General features: G+C 42.3%; 1 protein-coding gene across 4 annotated transcripts in view; it reads right to left on the reverse strand.

Moving 5' to 3' along the window:
* The window catches only part of syne1a (spectrin repeat containing, nuclear envelope 1a), a 131,505-nt gene that overhangs the window by 54,248 nt on the left and 57,333 nt on the right, over nt 1-19,924 (reverse strand). For all 4 annotated transcript variants that reach the window (XM_034142803.1, XM_034142801.1, XM_034142800.1 and 1 more), the window contains 18 exons: nt 18,983-19,160; nt 16,524-16,706; nt 15,967-16,110; nt 14,583-14,738; nt 13,517-13,681; nt 12,621-12,793; nt 12,273-12,426; nt 11,703-11,846; nt 11,271-11,435; nt 10,858-11,175; nt 9,840-9,995; nt 8,016-8,186; nt 3,823-4,149; nt 3,250-3,402; nt 2,847-3,014; nt 2,226-2,402; nt 687-833; nt 421-546 (listed from right to left, as the gene is read on the reverse strand). In XM_034142803.1, coding sequence (XP_033998694.1) covers nt 421-546; nt 687-833; nt 2,226-2,402; nt 2,847-3,014; nt 3,250-3,402; nt 3,823-4,149; nt 8,016-8,186; nt 9,840-9,995; nt 10,858-11,175; nt 11,271-11,435; nt 11,703-11,846; nt 12,273-12,426; nt 12,621-12,793; nt 13,517-13,681; nt 14,583-14,738; nt 15,967-16,110; nt 16,524-16,706; nt 18,983-19,160 — 3,205 coding nt within the window. The remainder of the gene's footprint in view (nt 1-420; nt 547-686; nt 834-2,225; nt 2,403-2,846; nt 3,015-3,249; nt 3,403-3,822; nt 4,150-8,015; nt 8,187-9,839; nt 9,996-10,857; nt 11,176-11,270; nt 11,436-11,702; nt 11,847-12,272; nt 12,427-12,620; nt 12,794-13,516; nt 13,682-14,582; nt 14,739-15,966; nt 16,111-16,523; nt 16,707-18,982; nt 19,161-19,924) is intronic.

Genomic DNA, 19,924 nt, shown 5'->3' on the forward strand with positions numbered 1-19,924 from the left:
TTTTCAATTAAATTGGACAAATTATGCTCATTTTCATGTTTATACTTATATTATGGCTTCTACTAGGACATGTTTTCTTCTTTTCTATTCAAGCCACCCTAACAAAAAAGCTCAGTCTTGCATGCTTTGATTAAATTCAGAGAATAGTATGGCAAACCCTTGCAAAGGTGGATCCGAAAGGCGTGGGACCCAGATGAATTCAAATTATTTCAATGAGCGACCATGTGAAATAGAAAGGGAATACAAATCTGACTTGGTTGTTGAATCACATTTTATCTGACAAGGCAGCCTACAAAAAGTGACCATGTATCTTATTTGACAGTTTATTGGATGTTGAGCCACACAAACGTATATACACATCACTGGAAATGAGGTTTTTCATGAAATGTCCCCTTTAGAGGTTTGCTGAAGCTAACTGACCTGCAGTTTGACCTGCTGGATAGCTGCAGCTGTCCCTCTGACCCTCAGCTCAGACAGGTCACATGCTGAGCACAGAAGCTGGAGGTAAGTGCCGGCCTGTTCCTGGAGAGCCCGCTCATGCTTCACCTGCCACAAAAGTGTAGAATATGTTAATGATTATAAGGTTTTATTGACTGATCACAAGACATTTACATTCATAAAGATCTTTGATGTTATTAATTCAAGTCTTATTAAAATAACAAACTCTTGGGAAGTGGCTTACTGACCTGCTGTAGGGCCATCTCCAGGCTGAGAGGGGGGTGTGCAGGAGGTTCTGGTTCCTCTGAGACTGTAGTCAACCAGGCCTGGCACTGCAGCAGAGTGTCATGGAGACTCACATGTCTCTGTAACTCATGATCCAGGCTTTGATACACCTATAAGACACGGACAGATATTTCAATACTATACGCCTGGAGTGAACACTCTCATATTGTAGAAGCCTTCAGGAAATCAAGCAAGAACTACAACTTGAAAGAGAACTAAATGTTTTTCTAACTCAAATGTGCAATAAAACAAATATAAACTGAAATAAACTGTAAATGCTGTAGGTAAAGGTAGCTTTGAAGCCAGTATAGCATGGCCAAACCAAAAGACAAATTAAATGATAAAAGCTGAACAAGTAGGCAGTTAAGCAGTGTTGAATTCGACAGGTGTTGAATGTGGAGGCGTCCATGCCCTCCAGGGGAGAGCGAAACAGCCAGGTCTGATTGACAGTGTTAATATGAGAGTCCGAAAGCGGGAAAGAAGGGGGGCATTTATTGGCAAACCGCCCAGTGTATTTGGCAAAGGCTAGAAGGCTGGCATGGTGGCAAGTGGCAGGCGGGATATTAGAGCTGTGTTGTGCTGGGACACAGTTGGCAGCCATTGTAACACTGGAGGCGCAGTTGTAGAGAAGCCAGCAGCGTTGTGGTTAAGTGTGGCTGGATCACACAATGCCAGATTGGATGTGCGAGTGCTGGTGGAGGTGGTGTCTTGGGAGGTGAGCTATGATGACAGAGTAGAGGTTGCCAAAATGACAGAGTGGGCCTGGATTAGAGGGTTTGCCAGATCTACTGAACAGTGGTGTGTGACCATTTTTGGCTTAGCCATGAAAAAGTGGAGTTGACAGGGGATATTCAGAGATTAATATGGTGAGATTGAGCTAGTGATTTGGCTGAATATGGCTGCTGCTGGGCGCCACTTTGGCAGCCTTAATTGGTCGTGCCCTCTACACTGGCAGTGAAGGGCTGTCTTGAGAGATGGGTTTAAGTGTCAGAATGGGTTAGGATTAAGTGGATGCCGAGGCTGTTGGAATATTAAACTCACTGATATGAAGAACGTGTGTGTCTGTTCATGTATATAAGATAAGGTTAGATAAAATTAGATGGGACTTTATTAATCCTGAAGGAAAGTCTTGAGCCAGAGAATGCAACATAAAAACATGAAAAACAATAAGCAATAAATATAAAGTGAATAAAAAGTAATACCATTGCCAAATAGAAAGAACAATAAAGCAAAATCCATTTAGTAAAATACAATAAAGGATTATTGCGCATGATATTGAAAGTCATAACGCACAAGATGTTGATATAATTGTTCTCAGTGGCCACATGTGGAATCATCCAGGGATGCATGCAAATAAGCATGCATCCAATGCACCAATTTGTCATACATTATAAATGTGTGAGAACATTTCATTAATTCAAATACAGATTACATCTCAGCTTCCCCTCCTCCTCCCTCTGCATCCCCTCCCTCCCTCTTTCCCTCTCCTCCTCCTCACTCACTCTCTGTGCTGTGCTACAGATGGCAGAGTAGCTGTCTTTGGCGCCTTGCTGGTGAGCCTGGACCTGCTGTCTCAGCCTGCTCTGCACACGGTCGCTGCAGCCTTGTACCAGGTGGTCTCCTCGCTCCTTCAGGCCCACCAAGCGATCCTCAAAGCGTGCTATTTCCTCCATAATGGCCTGTGGAGGACAAAGTAACAATGTAGGATCATGTTACAAAGAGTCTCAAGTGGAGACTGTCCACTCATCGATGACCATGGCTGTGTGTAACAGAATTATATGGAAGTACAGTATTCAATTCAGCAGCAGAAATGATACAATTGGTAATGATGACACTCATACTGTATGATTTCAGCTCCCTAGAGTTGGTCATACAGAAATGTTTAATGAGCAAAAAAACTATAGCATGCTCACATTAGAAGCTAAGTTAAGTTTGACTAGATTTAAGAGGTGTTCATTCCTCAAAAGAACACCAAGAGGATACTTTGACCCCAATTGTTCAGAAAATACCAAATAGCTGAAGTCCGAATATTTGGAGTTTCCTAAAAGGAGCGAATGCTTTCCAATCATATGCTACAAACCCGACAAACGACAACAAAAAAATCAAGACATGTGATTGGTCACCTTGTGCCTGGACAGCTGTTGCGTTGCTGCATCCAGGCTGCCGCCCACAGCTGGATCAGGAGTCACCATCCGGCTGGACATCTGGAGCAGCCAGCGCTCCACATCCTGGAGCTCGTTGTGGTAAGCCTCCTGTTCCTTCACCTGGACCTCTAGATTCTCCACATGCGCCTGGAAACACAGACAAATTATAATGATTACAAAAAGCATATGCAACAAATCATCACAACCTCCTTCTTAAAGACTGAGTTCAGGCCCTCTTTCATTGTCAGAAGTACTCTAAAGAGAAAAAACCCTTCTCAATCCTGTCTCCATCTAAAGTTAAATGTAAATGCATGTAATTGATGGGTGTAGGAATGGATTCAATGTACATGAAAACTACTTTTGTCTGAAGACCGGTTCTCACCATGGCAGAATGACAGTGTTCAGTGTAGTCCCTTTGCATTCTGTTCATTTTCTCTCTGATGGAGGGGTAGTGGACGGAGGACAGCAGAGCGTCTCCTTTCTCCACCACCGACCTGATGGATCCATCACGGGACTGAACTGTTTGCAACAGAGCCTGGGGACACAGACAGACAATATGTATCTTCTTTAGTATACTCTAATATACAGTAGAGAACTAATTCAAAACATGTGAGTATCTTATGTGGAGCTACCATTGTTGTATTGGATCATTGCTCAATATTGAAGGATCCCACCAGCTTTTCTTGCATTTCTTAGCTCATATACTCCCAATGGGTTCTAGTCTACGGACAATCATTTTCCGAAACATACCATAGGCATTAATCATTATTAAATCCTTGCTATACTGAGAAAACATGCTCAGCAGTTATGGAGAAACATTAATGTGGCCCATTACGCTAATTATATATTCAAGGCTGCATTTGGCCCCACAAGGACACATTTACATATTATACTCATGATTTCAATTCAAATACAGTTTGACTGAAATGAGTCCATACAGTAGTTACTGCTTTACCTTATACTTAGCCAACAGTGCTCTCCGTTGGTACAGCTCAGCTTTGGGCTCCACAGGGGAGCTGAGCATAGCCCTGGTCTCCAGCAGCCACTGGGCCTGAGCCTTATAGCGGTCCTGGAACTCCTTCGCCAGCAGTAGCGACCGCTGCAGGAAGCTGTGCTCTGTCCTCAGCCCACCGGCGAGCTCCTCCAGCTGGGCAAGGCGAGCCTCCACCTCCCCTCCTAAACTCTCAGCGCCCGCCTCGTCCAGGAAGCCTGCTGCCTTCTCCGCTCGCTCCCTCAGTGATTTCAGGAAACGGTGACCATGTTGGAGTTCAGACTGGAGAGTCTGGGTGAAAATGAGGAGAAATACATCTCAGCATGGCTGCTGCTATAGTTTTAACAGCAATACTTTATGAAAAAACACATTCAACCTGGGCATTTTACATACCGTGGACTTAAAAAATACTGCTTTTCTGTACTGGTATACCAAAATTGTAGCATACAGGTTATGCTCTAGGATTACTTTGAGTTCAACATTCAAACACAATATCACTGATTTCTTTGTCCTTCACCTATAGAGCGACACCAGTCTCTCAGACCAGCCTGCAGTGTGTTTGAAATGCTTTGAACGCATCAGGTAGGCTGACACCTGCACAGGCAGATGTGAAGACTTGGAGTTCATGTTGTGGAGAAACCACAGTGAATAATATGAAAGGAGGACCCAATTATAAGGACCCTTAACAGGCAGCAGTAGCTGCAGGGGTTTCCAGGGCAACCACAACACACCACACACACACACCTCCACTCGATGGGGCGCCATCTAGCTTTCATCATCAGTCTATTATTGCTTGAGTAGAGAGTGGCTTCCCACTGCAACCGCCCCAGACCTCCAGCTACTGACGAAGATAATACGATATAACAAGACCTTCGTCTGCACACACACGTCCATGTTTGCTGCTTAATATGAAGCTCCAGGCATGTTCATATTTCTAGTCACCGATATCGCTTCCTTAATATTTGATCTTAATAGGAGAGACTCAATATATCTCACAATTATGCATGTGAGCTTAAACAAGGAAGTCGGCGGTAATTGCCACTTATAGTAGATTTAACTCTGTTTGACTCATTACCTCCACATTATATTGAAACCACTGCTCTCATCTAACATCTGACATCAAGAATCCTTTTTAGTGACAATACTCTGCATTAAAATCCAAGTATGTTTGAGGAATCATCAAAAAATATAACTTTCCCAGAAAGGACAAAATAATAATTCACTTGGCTTAAAATACCGTCCACAGCTTGTTCTCACCATCTGTCTTTGGATGAAAAAATAAACTGAAGGAAGGCTGGAATATAGTTGCACAATCCGGGAAATAATAAATGGAAAAACTTTAAAGGAATACAATGGAAATAAAGGGGTTGTCTACTCAGGCTCTATTAACCATGTCATATTTCAGCAGGAAATAACTCTAACATATCATTAAATAGACAAAATTCCATAATTTGCCAAATAAATCCATGGTTAGCTAACCATCAACCACCACTAAGGGGAGAAGCACTTATAGCTGAAAATGTCTGTGCGAATTTTAAACATTTAAATATGGGTTGTAAGGAATTCTGCAATTAGAATACACCACCTAAGTTATGAAGATAAATGTTTTATAATAATGAATGAATTGAAATCTTTAAATTATTTAAGACTCCTTAGTTAGCATGCTCAATCAAGCTACACCCCACATGCTAACAGCTAACAAAAACTAGCAGTAGATGTTTAGAAGATATAAAGAGTGTACTTGTCTCTTGGCTATAATCTCCTTATTAACTAAATGATATCATAGATTTAGCTAGATGTTCACTAAAGTAATAAAACCAAAACTTCCCTGAATGGATGTAGTCCTTAGGCTCAGACAGTGCAGGAGTGTTGGCAGGTACGTTGGCTGCACAATGACCGGAGCATGCACGATGCATGCTGCAGAGCAATCTAATTGTACTCATTTCCTGCATATGTATGGGTTTTCTATTATCCAAGTTGACTATTGCAATTAATGTTTTAAAATGTAGGTTGCGCAAAATCTTCCTTTAAAATGTTAAATATTCAAGAAATATTTTTCAATTCTCTACAAACATAAACTGGAAAGCTGCTTAAGCTCATACTAATTGACCAGTGATAATACTATGATACAGCAGTCGACTGTAGATCTGGTGAATTGAGATCCTGAACAGTGTGTGCCCTTTATGCTGTAAACTGTCAGCGCCAATTATCCATGTCAAGTGTCTCTTGCACTCGGTGTAAATGATGAGCGATAGTGATTCTGTTTCTTATTCTGCATCAGTTCTCAGGCTTCATTATCTACTGTAATACATCTACTGTGGCGCTGACAGCCATGCTCATCAGTAACACTATCTAATATTAACAGAGGAAAAACATTACTAAGGTGACCCTGTGAGCAGCATTTAGCTCTGCTGTCACCGTGTCTCTGTTTTGAATGTATGGTACTGTATGCAGCACAGAGCATATTGTATTATGCATAAGGCAGAAATCTTAAGGGGGAAATGACCTTGAACATTTATGAAATGTCAGTGAACTAAAAAATATGAAAGGGGAAGGCGTCAGGGGGGCTTAATTAGGAGGAGACACCCTTTTTTGCATTTTGCCCTGTGCACAATTTCTGTAGAAGACAGTGAGTGTAGGACGCTCTACGGAGCACTCTAGGGAAGAAACTACTCTATAAAACAAAAAAATAAAACAACAAATACATTTAAAAAAAGTGAAAATATGAATATTCAATGAGTTGGCACAGAATATGGGAAATAGTAAAACGTAACAATGTTGCAATTAAAATGCACAAAACTACAATATTGCCCTCTTCAAGTTGACACATGATTCTGTTCAGCGTTCTGAAAATCTAATCATTGTACCATATCGTTATATGTTCATTTTCAGAGCCAAGCAGTATTCATATTTTTGCAACTCCGAGTCAAAAAGAGTCTAAATCCAGCCAATGGTCCTTAACACAGCTATTGACTACTGGTCTTTTAGTCAATGTATAATCATCACAGGCAGCTCTCTGATAAGCTCTCACCACGGGAGAATGAGTAAGTGATGAAGCACCGGCGCATTATCTGCAGTGCTGGAAGGACACATGTGGCGACAGCATGTCTTCAGTCCCTCTGCAGAGACAGAGCATCGATCCCAGACAAGGATCACTGCAAAGCCCACACCAGATGATGTATTTTAAATGTGTATTTATGTGTTTCTGGATGTGTGTGTATGCGTGTGAAGAAGACAAAGAGAGATGAGATGTAGAAGAAAGGCAGTGGAAAAACGTGTGAAATCACTGTGGATTCACGGGTTTCAGAGTTTGCTGCAGCTTGTTAGTTAGCACTTTGGATAGGTTTGGTGATGTGTGCGTGTGCGTGTGCGTGTGCGTGCGTGTGTGTGATGTGAAGCGGTAAGGGCACTGCATCAATTACAGTGTCTGTGCCAGCAGGCTCCTGACACCGGCGCTTCTTCTTCCTCTTCTTCACCGTGGGAGGTCTCTTCCCTGCTACCACGCTTCCTCTAAAGCGGCACTCGCTTTGTCTTTATAAAGAGCGGATCGATACACACATGCTCTTCCAATCCTTTACACACTCGATAGGAACTATGCCAAGCGAAACCATAGTGTGGATTTTCTATTTATTGCAGTCTGTGCATGTTTGTGCAGGGCTACTTTCCACCACTGGCTATTCCACAAAAAGAGCACAAAGACAAACTGTTAAAATTATGCCACTAGAGTGAGTTTCTAGGGATCTACCCACATATTATAGGTATACTGAATGCTTTGAGAGCTTCATGCATATCTTTACTGGGTAAGCACATTTTATCTGCCAAAGAAATCTGGACCCTTGATGACTCTAACACTAACAGGTACCGTATGTTGCTTGGCAGAAAACAAGATTGCACAAGGACATTTTTGCTGGCTTGGATATTCGACTCATATGAGTTGGTGCTCAAATTCTCCACTACAGCCTGGAGTCTTGCTAACTCATCAGTTTATCATCCAACGTCTGTGCTGATTTATTGCAACCTGTTCAGTGAGGTGTATTAAGCACTACTCTGCACATTGTATCCAAATACTTCACTGGCATATCAGGCTTCAGAACCATGACAGCGAAACACTCTACTGTATCCACGCAAGAACAGAAAAGATGTGGGTTTATCAATACCTCAATTTTTTTCATCTTCTTGTCCATGGCGACCCGGTCCAGAGATTCAGAACTGTTAGTTAACGCTGTGAAGCTTTTCTGAGTGGAGCTGAGCCAGTCAGTGAAGGATATGCAGAGATTTTCAGCCTCTTTGATGCTCTTCAGCTCCTCCTGAAGCTGCTTGATGGTGTCCTGAAATACATTTGATGAGAAGTCAGAAATAAAGCGTAACAAATGATGACACCAATACATTTATTTTTAGAACAATTGAACAGACATAGTTTGATACCCATAGAAAGTATTTCACATTTTGTTTCACAGGTTAGAATTGTTTGTGAGACTCTTCAGACTGTATTTGGTCAGGGGAAAATTCAGGAAACATGGTCTGAGTTTCTTTCTTTTAAGCTGTGGGCTGTTTTATCTTGGCCACAAAGGACCAAAAGCTCTCTGATCATCTATCAAAACAGAAAATATCCACTTCTCTCTCCATTCATCTGCAGAATGTCAATAGCATCCCTACAAGGTGAAGAGGGGTTTTTATGTTTTTGACATATTATCCACTTGACTGAGATTTTGAGTCAATAGCAGCATGAGGACGGAGAGGGTTTCTTGCAGGTTTGACACATTATTCACTCAACTTGCAAATCCTGTGGCGAGAAGCCCCAATTAGCATATAGTGCTGAGTGCACACCTTTTCTGACTAGACAGAGGTAACAGCTTCCCACCTCAAGCCCATCTGCCCCCCACTTCACAGAGGATAATTACAAGCATCCTTGGTATGAGAGGGATGTCATGTGTCTATATACACTGGCACTGAATGTAAGTATATGCATGCTTGAGTCAATTTTGAGAGAGGAAGGAAGGGGTGTGGGTATCACAGAGAAACAGAGTGAGGGAGTGAGGGGGGAGACACACACACACACACACACACCCCAAAACTCAGATGTGTTAGTGAAGGTGTAAAAATCGATGGAGTGAAGGCAAAGCTTTTCCACTGGTGCCGAGTGTGAGATTGCCTTCTGTAGCGTTTAATTACAGCCTTAGCCCCAGACCAGAGGAGCCCCATTGATTTTCCTTTAGCCCCCCCCAGAGGAGCAGACAAATAGAGAGGCCGGATCTGAGTATACAGAGCAACACAGGCTGGACTCACAGGCATAACTCTCAAAGCTACTTCAATGGGGTGTTAGAACAAAGACTACATACCCTCACTGGAGCAAGTTCCATGGTGAGAGATAACCATGTGTGAGAAGCCCACTGTGGGCAGAGACCCCAGTGGCAACACACACAGCTCACATTCCTCTTATCTTTACCATTGAGAGAGTATATTGCAAAAGGGATTAAAACCTATACCCAGCCTATAATGACTATATGTTGGCTTTATGTTTAGCTATTTTTTTACTTATAATGGCAGGTAGTATCTTCCAGGAAAAACTTCTTGTGGACAGGAAATTAAATATTGCACAAGTTCGGACTTCCTGTCCACCAGTTCATTTTTAAGACCCAATATACAGTCATTGTTAATAATAAATGGGTTTTAAAATAAACTAGTAATCATCATGTATTTTATAAGGGTGAAGTATAAAAAGCTGTTGATATAGGTCACAGTGACTTATACATATTGCCTTACATACCATAAATCACATTGTACAACTACATTTCACCGCTAAATCATAGTAGCGTTGAAATAACAAGGAAGAACTGGACAGAAAGTCAAACTTCTACATTAACATTCTCAGGAAAAAGATGATTTTTTTCAAACTCTACAGAGTAAATATATGATGTATAAATATATACGTAAATACCAAATACACAACCATTTTAAATAGACAACAGACGATGCCTAACCTGTATGTTGAGCAGCAGGGAATGGTAGCGGGCAGTGAGCTGGGTGGCAGTAACGCTGACACGACTACTGATGTAGGTTTCCTCCAGAACCTGCTGAGCCAGAGAGGAGAGGCCGTCGACTTCTCCCTGCCGCGAAAGCACCGCCTCAAGACTCCCCTGTTCACAAGGGACAAGGAGAAAAATATATAATTAGTGTGATAATAGTGAAATACAGACAACAATATTCATGATTGAAATGTAAATTAGGTTTTTTTGAGTGAAATAAAAGGGCAAACAAGAAATAACACATCACACCACAAAAAAGACATGGGGTCAAGGGGTGTGTGTGTGTGTGTGTGTGTGTGTGTGTGTGTGTGTGTGTGTGTGTGTGTGTGTGTGTGTGTGTGTGTGTGTGTGTGTGTGTGTGTGTGTGTGTGTGTGTGTGTGTGTGTGTGTGTGTGTGTGTGTGTGTGTGAGAGAGACTGTCTGACATCCTGACTCTGACAGGAAGCTCCAAAGGGAGGTGACCCTGTAGGGAAATATTCTCGCCCCCCCTGCTGTTTTCTTTTCTTTCAAATGTTGTTGTCAGTGGAGTGTGTGTATAAGCAGGAAATGTGATGCATATTACTGGAAGGCCCTGGGATTTTGAAAGGCAAAATCCTATCTTTTAGAGATGTTTTGTAGAATAAATTTATGTAATGTTGTATGAACTGACATGGTGTGACTGCCAGTCAAAGACAAATCTGAAACAATTTTTTAGCAATGAATGAAAAGACAAAAATGCAGGCAAGATCTCTGCAGAAACACCAGATACAAGCTAGAAAAAAATGTTGTATGTGTATATACATTGTTTCTAGGGTGAATTCCTACATATTGTGCCTTTATGAGGAAAGGGCTTAAAAGTAAAAATAAATAAAGACTATACTAACAATACATCAACTGAAAGTGCTTTTTCAAAAATATAATCAAACCACTGACAATTGCACAAATTATTAAAAACAGCATATCACATTGCATGGACTTGAAATCTTTCTCTGACCTTGAGTTTCTTCAGCTGAGTCTCTTTGGTGCCTCTGTCTGACCTCCGATGACCTCTGAGGTTTGCCACCTTCTCCATCTCCTGCAGCCACTGGGCCAGGCTCAGGAACCTTTGGCCCATCTGCCTCAGTCTGGTCAGCGTGGAGCTCAGCTGGGTCTGGGTCTCCTCCAGACGGCCCTGGTAGGCCCCCCACTCCCTCTGAGCGGTGTCCAGCGCTCGGTCCTCGATCTGAGGTATACCCCAGGGGATTACCCTCTCTCTGCTGCTCAGCACAGAGGAGAGCAAAGACTGGCCGTTTGAGCAGTGTTCCTGTAGGAGCTACATGAGAAATAAAAAAAGGTAAGAAACAGTGTGATTGAAAAGTTTGACATTAAAGGTCAAGGGTCTTGCACAACACTCCATGATGTCTGTACCCGTAGCTCTTGCAGTGTCTTCTCTAGTGTTTCCACGTTTCCCTCAGGGTGGGACAACGAGGCCAGAGTGGTCTGTTCCTGCTCCAGCCAGTCCTCAAACACATGTAAGCCCCTCTGATATTCCTGATGGACCAGCACCAACCCTTTGGCCTTACCGACTGCATTCTGCAAAACACGTTGAAGAAATTGGTGGAAAGAAGAGTTACATCTGTTCAAACACAGCAGTAGTAGATATTTGTAAGCATAATTCCATGACTACTGGCTTACATTTTTTGAAACTCAATGATTGAACTAAGTCATTTGTGGGAATATTATTGATATTTATGAAACAACAGGAACTGGGTGTTCAGAGAAACATTCTGGAAATCAATATATTATTAAAATGCCTTCAGAGGAAAATCAAAATAATGATTAGTTTTGTTTCGTGAGTACCTTGGCCTTTTCTTTGAGGGCATTGTATCTACATTGCAGCTGCTGCACCTCCTGCTTGGTAGTGTAGTGTTCAGCCATATTGGATCCCTTCGTGGCAATGGTCTCCAGAGGACTGCTGTGACTCAGTACTTCTTCATAGAGAAGCTGGAATGAAATGAGAACACAAAAATACACTCAGTTTACTACATGAAATTCCATCGGGAGGCTCTGGAGAATGATAGGTGTAACTGCATGAGTTTAGAGGAGGAAGTTCAATAAATAAAAGTGATTTTTCACATTTCGAATTATCCGAAAAAATATGAACTAGAAAAAAAACATGACATCTGCTCTATACAATAACATATCCTGCTGAAAATTGAAGAAACAGGCGAAACAGTTGCTGATGTAGTGGATGTTTCGTAGAGTTAAACTTTTTTTCATTTATTTGCACACACATAAGACTGCATAAAAACAAGATATGATCAAATAAGACATTTGAAAGCCCAAGAACAAACAGAACAGGACAACAGACTTTTTTTTGTTGCTAGAATTGGCTTTTTAAGACTAGGCATTAAAAGCACGATGGGATACCTTGGTCTTTCCCAGGTTAGCGGTCTTGTCTCTCATCTCAGAGTACTGTCTATCAGAGCAGCTAAGTGTTTCCTCGACTCGGTCCATCCACAGCACAAACTGACCCACGTCCTCCTGATAGCTGGTCCACTGCGACAAAGCGCCCTCCAGCTGGCTGTTAAATCAACATAATGCAGTTAACACACAGGGAACAAACATAACACAAAACATGCACATACAACGTACACATGCATTTAAATCTAATTGTCCCGTAACCTTTCAACTAACTGAAATCAATCAAGTGAAACTAGACAGTTCCCAGTCCCATTTATCAACTGACTGAGAGATTGATTGATTTATGATCACAACCTTTTACACTGAATGGAGGCAGAGAGCAGGGAGTCCCAGGAGTCTTTGAGGTCCTGGATCTGTTTGCGAATCACCGGGACCCCCTCAGCCGAAGTGTTCCTCTGGACTGCTTCTCCCCGCGTCAGGAGCATCTTTAGCTGGATCTCCCTCTCCTGACGAGCAGCCAGCAAGGCCTGCAGACAGAGGGGAGTGATCAGACAGAAAATAACATCATTTAGTCTGATGCATCGGTCTCAAACTGAATTATCTGTGTCAAGATACTGCTGGAGTGATAATCCTGGTATCAAGTAGGAAATCTGTTCATGTTGATGCACAATGTAACGGCAATAGAATGATGAAATGATCAGTGTTTAGATTTGTACCCTGTAAACCTTTCATTTCACCATGCAATTTTATCTGCCACTGGGAAGATTTCACAGGAAGATGAAGGCCCGATTAAACTCACAAATTAAATACAACCATGGCGTGAATAAAACAGGGAAGGGATAGCACTTTTGTTTTCCCCAGAAACTATCGAGAGCTCTCATCATTAAACCAAAAAAGAAGAAAATCAATGAAACTTTTTTTGTAGTTTCTGTCCCCAGTTGTTGAAATGGCAGTCAGTGGGAAAACCAAAGTATAGTAAAACCAATTTCAGTGTCCCATATTGTTAGAAGTCCCTAGGCTTGAAGGAAAACAGAAAGCAATATGTTGTGTTTGCAACAGCGATACCAACAATCACACCACTTGGGAAAGCTAGTTGGGGCTTGGAATTGAAACGTTTCATCACTGAAAATGTTCTGAAGGAAACGTATTGCTGGGGAAACATCAACAGTCTTTATGGGTTGTACATTTTAACAATAGTCTAATCTCTAAAAACTGAGTTATATTCCCCCACCCTTCTTGTCCCTCCTTACTTCCAGCTGTAACATCCGGTCCTCTAACACGCTCTTGTCCGTGGTGGTGGTGTTGCAGGTGTGGAGGACCCTCTGGGCTTCACACACCCAATCCTGGAGCTCTTTGAGGCCCTGAGAGAAGAGGCGGTGCTCTCCGACAATACGTTCAATCCTGGAGGCCTTATCCTTCAGAGACCAGAGCACAATACTGTAAACACACTCTTCTAATAACTGTTCTGAGAAACGGGTAAGTTGAAAACAAACAATTGATTTGCGACAGTGTGTTCATATATTTCTGTTTGCTTTTGGGATTACACTCTTATTTTTACTCACTGAAATCTCCAGAGACTTCCCCACCCCAAAATTACAGCATTCAACACAATGTATTTTGCTCGAAGTAATCACTCATAAATCTTTAACATCCGTAAAGTGGCGAAAGACAGAGCGACAATAACAATCTACAAGTGGCAATTTAAAGAGATTTCATTCCTGTTTCCATGTCAGGCAGAGAAGAGGACCTAAAAATAGCCCCACTCTAGCTAGCTGGAAAAGTAAATACATCTCATTCATCACCATGGAGCACTCTCATTTTCCTCAGGAAGGACAATGGTGCTCTGCGGTCAGTTATGTTTTGTACTACGCGGTATACAATTATAGAAAAGACAGTGAAAAGTGAAAAGGTCAGATTCTGAAGCACTGACACATTTCAGCCCTGGCATTTTAAAAGTGCTTCAGTGGATAGAAGGTGAGCTCCACAGTCTTAGTCTTTTTTATGTTGATGAGGCTGCGAGGACCTTTCGGAGTTGAAAAATAGATTGTCCTGCTCAGGTAAATTACCGAAGATGCCATGACTTTCCTGGGTGCAATATTTTACCCCAAGGCAAGCTGATTACAGAATCTGTGACTAATGAGAAACTTGGGAATAATGCATGACACAGCAAATAGCAGAGAACAGTAAACAACGTGGCTGGACTGAAGGATCCATCGTTTTTTTAGCACATGAAGCACATTTCGGCATGCTGCAGCATTTTTTTTAGACCGAAGCTCAGTATAAGGACAAGAAAGGAGCGTAAAGGCCAGGAGTTACCTTGGTTAAGTTGCTCAGGGCTAGGTACTGTGCTGACAGCTGGGATACACGGTGGACGAAGCCCTTTCCGGCTGCTTGTCCCTCCCAGAGACCATGAGCTCTTTCCCTGAGACCGCCCAGCTCTGCTTCCCGACCCGCCATCTCCTCCAGAACACACTGGACCAGCAGGAAGCAGGAGGAGAAAAAGAGATGAAGGTGGAATTGGAGAAATAAAGATGAAGGAGCAATAGGATGTGGGTAAGCACAGTTGGGAGGGGGACGAAATGGAGCACATAGGAGAGGATGGTTGTGTGTTGGCCACATAAAGTCAGGGAGGTGGGAGAGGCACAGAGGAGGGACACATGGTTCGGTTAACACATCGGAATACATGGATAAAGACTTCGTAAAAAAACAGCATCAGCAGTATTTCTCTTGATGTTCATTTTTGAAAAGAAAATGCTGTAATCTGGTGAGACACTTCAGCTCAGAACAGAGGGGAAGCGGACAAGCTGATAAAATACTGAAAAGGAAATGGGGTATTTATCTGAAAAAGGTAAGGAGGATTTGGCCAACACAGGTTCAGACAGTGAAGCCTGCGTGTATTGTATTGTACTTCAGGTGCTGAGGGAAAAATGTAATTGCTTGCAGGGCCTGACAAAAGGCAGCAAGGAGAAGTGCTACAGTGGGGGACGAGTAAATACAAAAATAGCAACAAAGATAAGGGCAGAGCTCTGAGATGGGCTTGATATGTTTTTTTCTCTATTGTCAGTTTTATCTTTTGAACGCTCCGTGTTTCTCTTTTTTTTGTCTCTGCCAGACATGGAAGAGACTGTTATCGCATCCTGAAAAGGGCCTTTTAGCCACGCAGCGCTTCAGCTGTGACAGACGGAGAATTAATTAGATTTCTGGACTTTTCCTCGGACTATTGTGTCAAGACGAGGCTCTATTTTGATCCAGTGGTGCTCGACAAATGTAATTAGGTCTTTCTCTTTTCCCAGCTGATTTGAGATTGCACTTTAGGGATGCATATCTGATGGAGAACTACAACTATTTAGCATCCTTGGGAAATCTACTTAATATTCAATTTCTGGTGGTTGACTTCAGAGACGAGAGGAAATTAGAGAAATTACACTGGGAGTGTGTAAAAGGCTCTCAGTGTGACATAATGCATTTTAACAGAATTGGATTGTACATCATGGAAATATATTGCTTTAAGGCGTGGCTATAATAAAACTGTAAAGCTAGGAGATAGACCCATTAATTTACACTATAATCACAGTGGTAATTTCATTTTAAGAGGGCTGCAATGATCAGCTGTGAGGAATATTGTGAGTATATCTGCTGTTTAAAGAGCCTAGACGGCGTCAAGTCTAGTGTGACTGCATGCCTTCTGGCTCCACAATACCTGCAGTTTGCTGAGCTCCTGTTTCTTGGCTGGAAGGTCGTGTAGCCGGGCGCTGCTCTCCTGAACTCTGACCTCTGTACTGTTCAGCCAGTCCTGCAGAGGCTCAGCACTGGCCTCAAACTCCGTCATCTGGGACTGCAGGTTCTACAAATGGTACACATAAGTTGTCAAAAACTACTAGAGAATGTCTTAAATAAACTACCTGTACACAGACTGAAACAACTCTATTCAAGAAAGCATGTTGATACTTGAAATTTAGTTTGTATGTCCTCTGACAATAGATATACGATATCAAAGCCAAATCTCTCTATGTGGATAGTCAACAATAAATCACATAACCTATGCCATGAAAAAAAAAGTGAGTAAAAAGGTAAACAGGAAGAAGACACAAACTGTAAACAAATATGTGGACATTGTTCAATCTGTATGCATTAAATCACCAATTCTGTACTGTTAACCAATACTTAAAGATATAGAAACCTTGGAAGCAGATTGTCTTTTCTTTTTTTAAAGTAGACAAAAAAGCAGTATGCAAACAAAGCTGCATTTTAACTAACCTTGAGTGCATCCTCCCTCAGCTGCAGGTTATTCATCAGGCTCGTCCAGTCTTCTCTGGTGTTTGCCACCTTGGCCTTGATTCCCTCCACCCTGTCTTTGGACACCACAGCCATCAGCAGCTCCCCGCTGGCCCCCACTGTACTCAGCCTGGCCTGGCCATGCTCCCTGTCACTCAGAAACTCCTGTGGGGATACACAGACAAAGACAAAGGAACTGTGACTATTTAACACAAACACACACACAAAGGGAGGAGAGTGTGACAGTGAAAGGGGAAAAATGGACTGAATGACAACTTGTTTTTTCTTCCACTTTTGATGCTACAGTTGATGCCTAACTGAAATCAATATGGCAATTTTCTACATGGCCAATAGATTTTTTTCCCCCTGTGTCCTGGGATCTCACTTTACACTGTCAAAAGCAGTAATTAGACTGAGCCATTACTCATTCCATATGCGTGGGCAGAAGGAGGGGGCTGACCCAGGGAGGCTATCACAGATTAGGACAGTACAGCCAGGCTGAAATGTGTCGGTTTTTACATAGCTCCTCGTACCCACCCACATAAAATGTACACAAACCCCCTCACACACACCCCCTCCTTCAGAGCTGAGTCGATGACAGTAGCGCAGCAGGGACCACTCCACCATCTGTGCAGTCAGCACATCACTTACACACACACTACAGCTTCGGGCTTCTAACACACACACACACACACAAATGTAGTACAGTGCAGCCAAAAACAGGCATAGAAAGTCAATTTCTTTATCTCTCTTTCTCTTTATTTTCATTCTCTCTTCTCTTTTCATTCAGTTTTCTTCACACTTACCATTCTCCCCTTGCCAATGTATCTGTATACTACCAATTAAGCGCAACACAATGGATGCCCCCGCCCCTCCCATGCTTGCCCTCCTGGAGGTCAGCCATGTGGAAACATTGTTCCACATTCCTCCCCAAGTCAATAATAAATAAAACATGCTCCACTTCAATATTCCTCTCTCCTTCACTGCCATGCACCCTATGACATTCCTGCTCATCCTTAAGGCTACACAAGAAACTTCTGAAGGAGCACACATATGCTTTTGTCAAATTATTTCTAAAAGTAACCGTATGTTATTTTGACATTCTGAACTCCCTCTTTGTGTGACTGTTGATTAAATGATAAAGTACTGCTCACACTGAATAAAATATGTTGCAATTAAATCAGTTTCTGCACATTATTAATGTAGAATTACTCTTACTATTTAAGCTCAGCTCAAAGCAATAACCATAATTCCTTAGTGGTGGACATGGTCAGGTGTGTGAGAGGTAATTAACGGTCTGGGGCAGGGATGTGCAGGGACCACCTTAAACGACAGCACCTGACTCGTGGCCAGGACCCTGGGGTGCTCTTAAGAGTCTGCCAGACTGTTACACCTGCCAGCTTCTCATAGAAAGACACACAGTCTTCTCAGAACGAGAAACACACAGATATTTTAAAGAGAATGGCACAGAGACCCCGCTGTGGAGCTTTCTCTTATCCCTCTTGGCTTTGTGCCCACTTTTAGCTTATGCAGCCTTCGGCAGGTCCCGCCACTCCGACAAGCCCACCAGAGGACACTCAACAGTGGGCATGTCAATACAGACATCCCCTTGAGCAATCCCCCTTGAAAGTGGATTGATTTTTTAACTATTACATCATTTCACTTTCAGCAATCTCCTTTGTAGGAGCAATCTTTGCTAAGCCTGCTCAATCCATGCTAGGATACTAAAATGAACCCTGGTTTGTCACAGTCGATTTAGAGTTAAACCAAACTGAGGATTTAAAGCTTCACAAGCAACAGTGGCAGCAAACACAAATGTTTTTGATTAAAAAAGGGTTGATTTATATCTTTCAACAGGTGAACAATCAATACAGAAAATCTAGTATATGTAAGTGGATAAATTACACTTCTTCAGTATACAGCAACTTGATTTGAAATCCGTACTGCTTCATTTCAGCTAGCTAATGGGCAATAGTGTGTGACAATAAAGCCATTCTGGGTTCTGGGTGGCAGTCAGACATGCGAGTATGAATGAGTTTTATTATATTTTGTGCAACCCAAGTTATTAAAAATGCAGGTCTTTCTCTAAAGGCTGGATTGGAAGCAATATTCAGTGACATGCAAATAAATATCAAGTCTTCCACTTTCTATCCCTGAATACAAAATGTGATTCCATTTGTATATTTGCTGCTCTGTGTCTAGTTTGTCTGTCCTGGGGAAACAGGAGGTGATGCACTTTATATTTCAAGCAGCAATAAAGAGAATCAAAACTGGGTAGAGCAGTAGGAGCTCACAGGCTGAACAACAGTGTGACTTCAAAATGATACCTGCAATGTGCAGACCAAAAGGACGGCACCTTACCATAATTCTATGTTAACATTATTTTAAGAACGTAGTAGGAATTGAACAGATGTCCACTCTGGGAAAAATATATCTCTTACTTGGATCCTGAGCAGAGCGGTGGAGGCTTCGGCAACACTTTGTGGAACATCAAAGCATTTGGCGGTGCTGATTTTGGCGTTGACCAGCCACTGTTGGAAGTCTCTCAATGCTGCGCGGAACCTCTGCTCCAACAAACGCTCCTTATTTTGACACTCCCTGGATGCCCGTAGACTGAGGCTGCAGGACAAGAGAGAAGATTTAACATGTTGTTCACAAGTTGAAGTCCAAGTAGAAATGAACAAAGAAAGAAAGGGGTTGGGTCCAGAGGATGTGTTTGCCGTCTACTGTCCATGTGCTCATCAAAACAAAGAGGACACGTGCAGATGCTAACATACTGTACATGTACAATGGAGGAGGCGAATGGGAAGCCTGGGAGATGAACAGGGCTGAGAACGGGCAGGTGGAGAAATGGCAAAGCGGGTGGAGTGGAAGGAATGAGCATTGGGGCAAATGGGGTGGGGGATGGTGGTGCGTAGGAGGGGGTTGAGAGGCAACATATGAGTGGGGCAAGAGTTCACAGGGGTGACAAGACGGAGAAAACTGGGGTTGACAGATTGATGCTTTAAGAAAAAGGGTGAGAATGAAGGGATATGGCAGGGATACAGTGTGTGAGGGAAAGGTTACAATGAAGCAACATGATATATTAAAAGGGACACTTTGACATTTGAGTTGGCTGTTACCAGGATCCAGAATTATTTCTATTGTTCATACAGTATATCCCTCAGAGTATAAAGCTAGAACAGTACAGAACATTGATATTGGACGTTTGCGACACACCTGTTATTAAGTTCAATGCAACATTTCTCATGTCAGTGTTTTAAGTCTCACTTGCTGTTTTATTTGTACATGGCAACTACAGCATGGCAAAGGTAAGGGAATTATTAGAAAACATTGAAAGCTTGAAATGTCTGTGATAGAACATCAATCAAAAGCGTTACTAT

The sequence above is a fragment of the Trematomus bernacchii genome, unplaced genomic scaffold (genome assembly GCF_902827165.1).
Source record: "Trematomus bernacchii unplaced genomic scaffold, fTreBer1.1, whole genome shotgun sequence".
Lineage (NCBI taxonomy): Eukaryota > Metazoa > Chordata > Actinopteri > Perciformes > Nototheniidae > Trematomus > Trematomus bernacchii.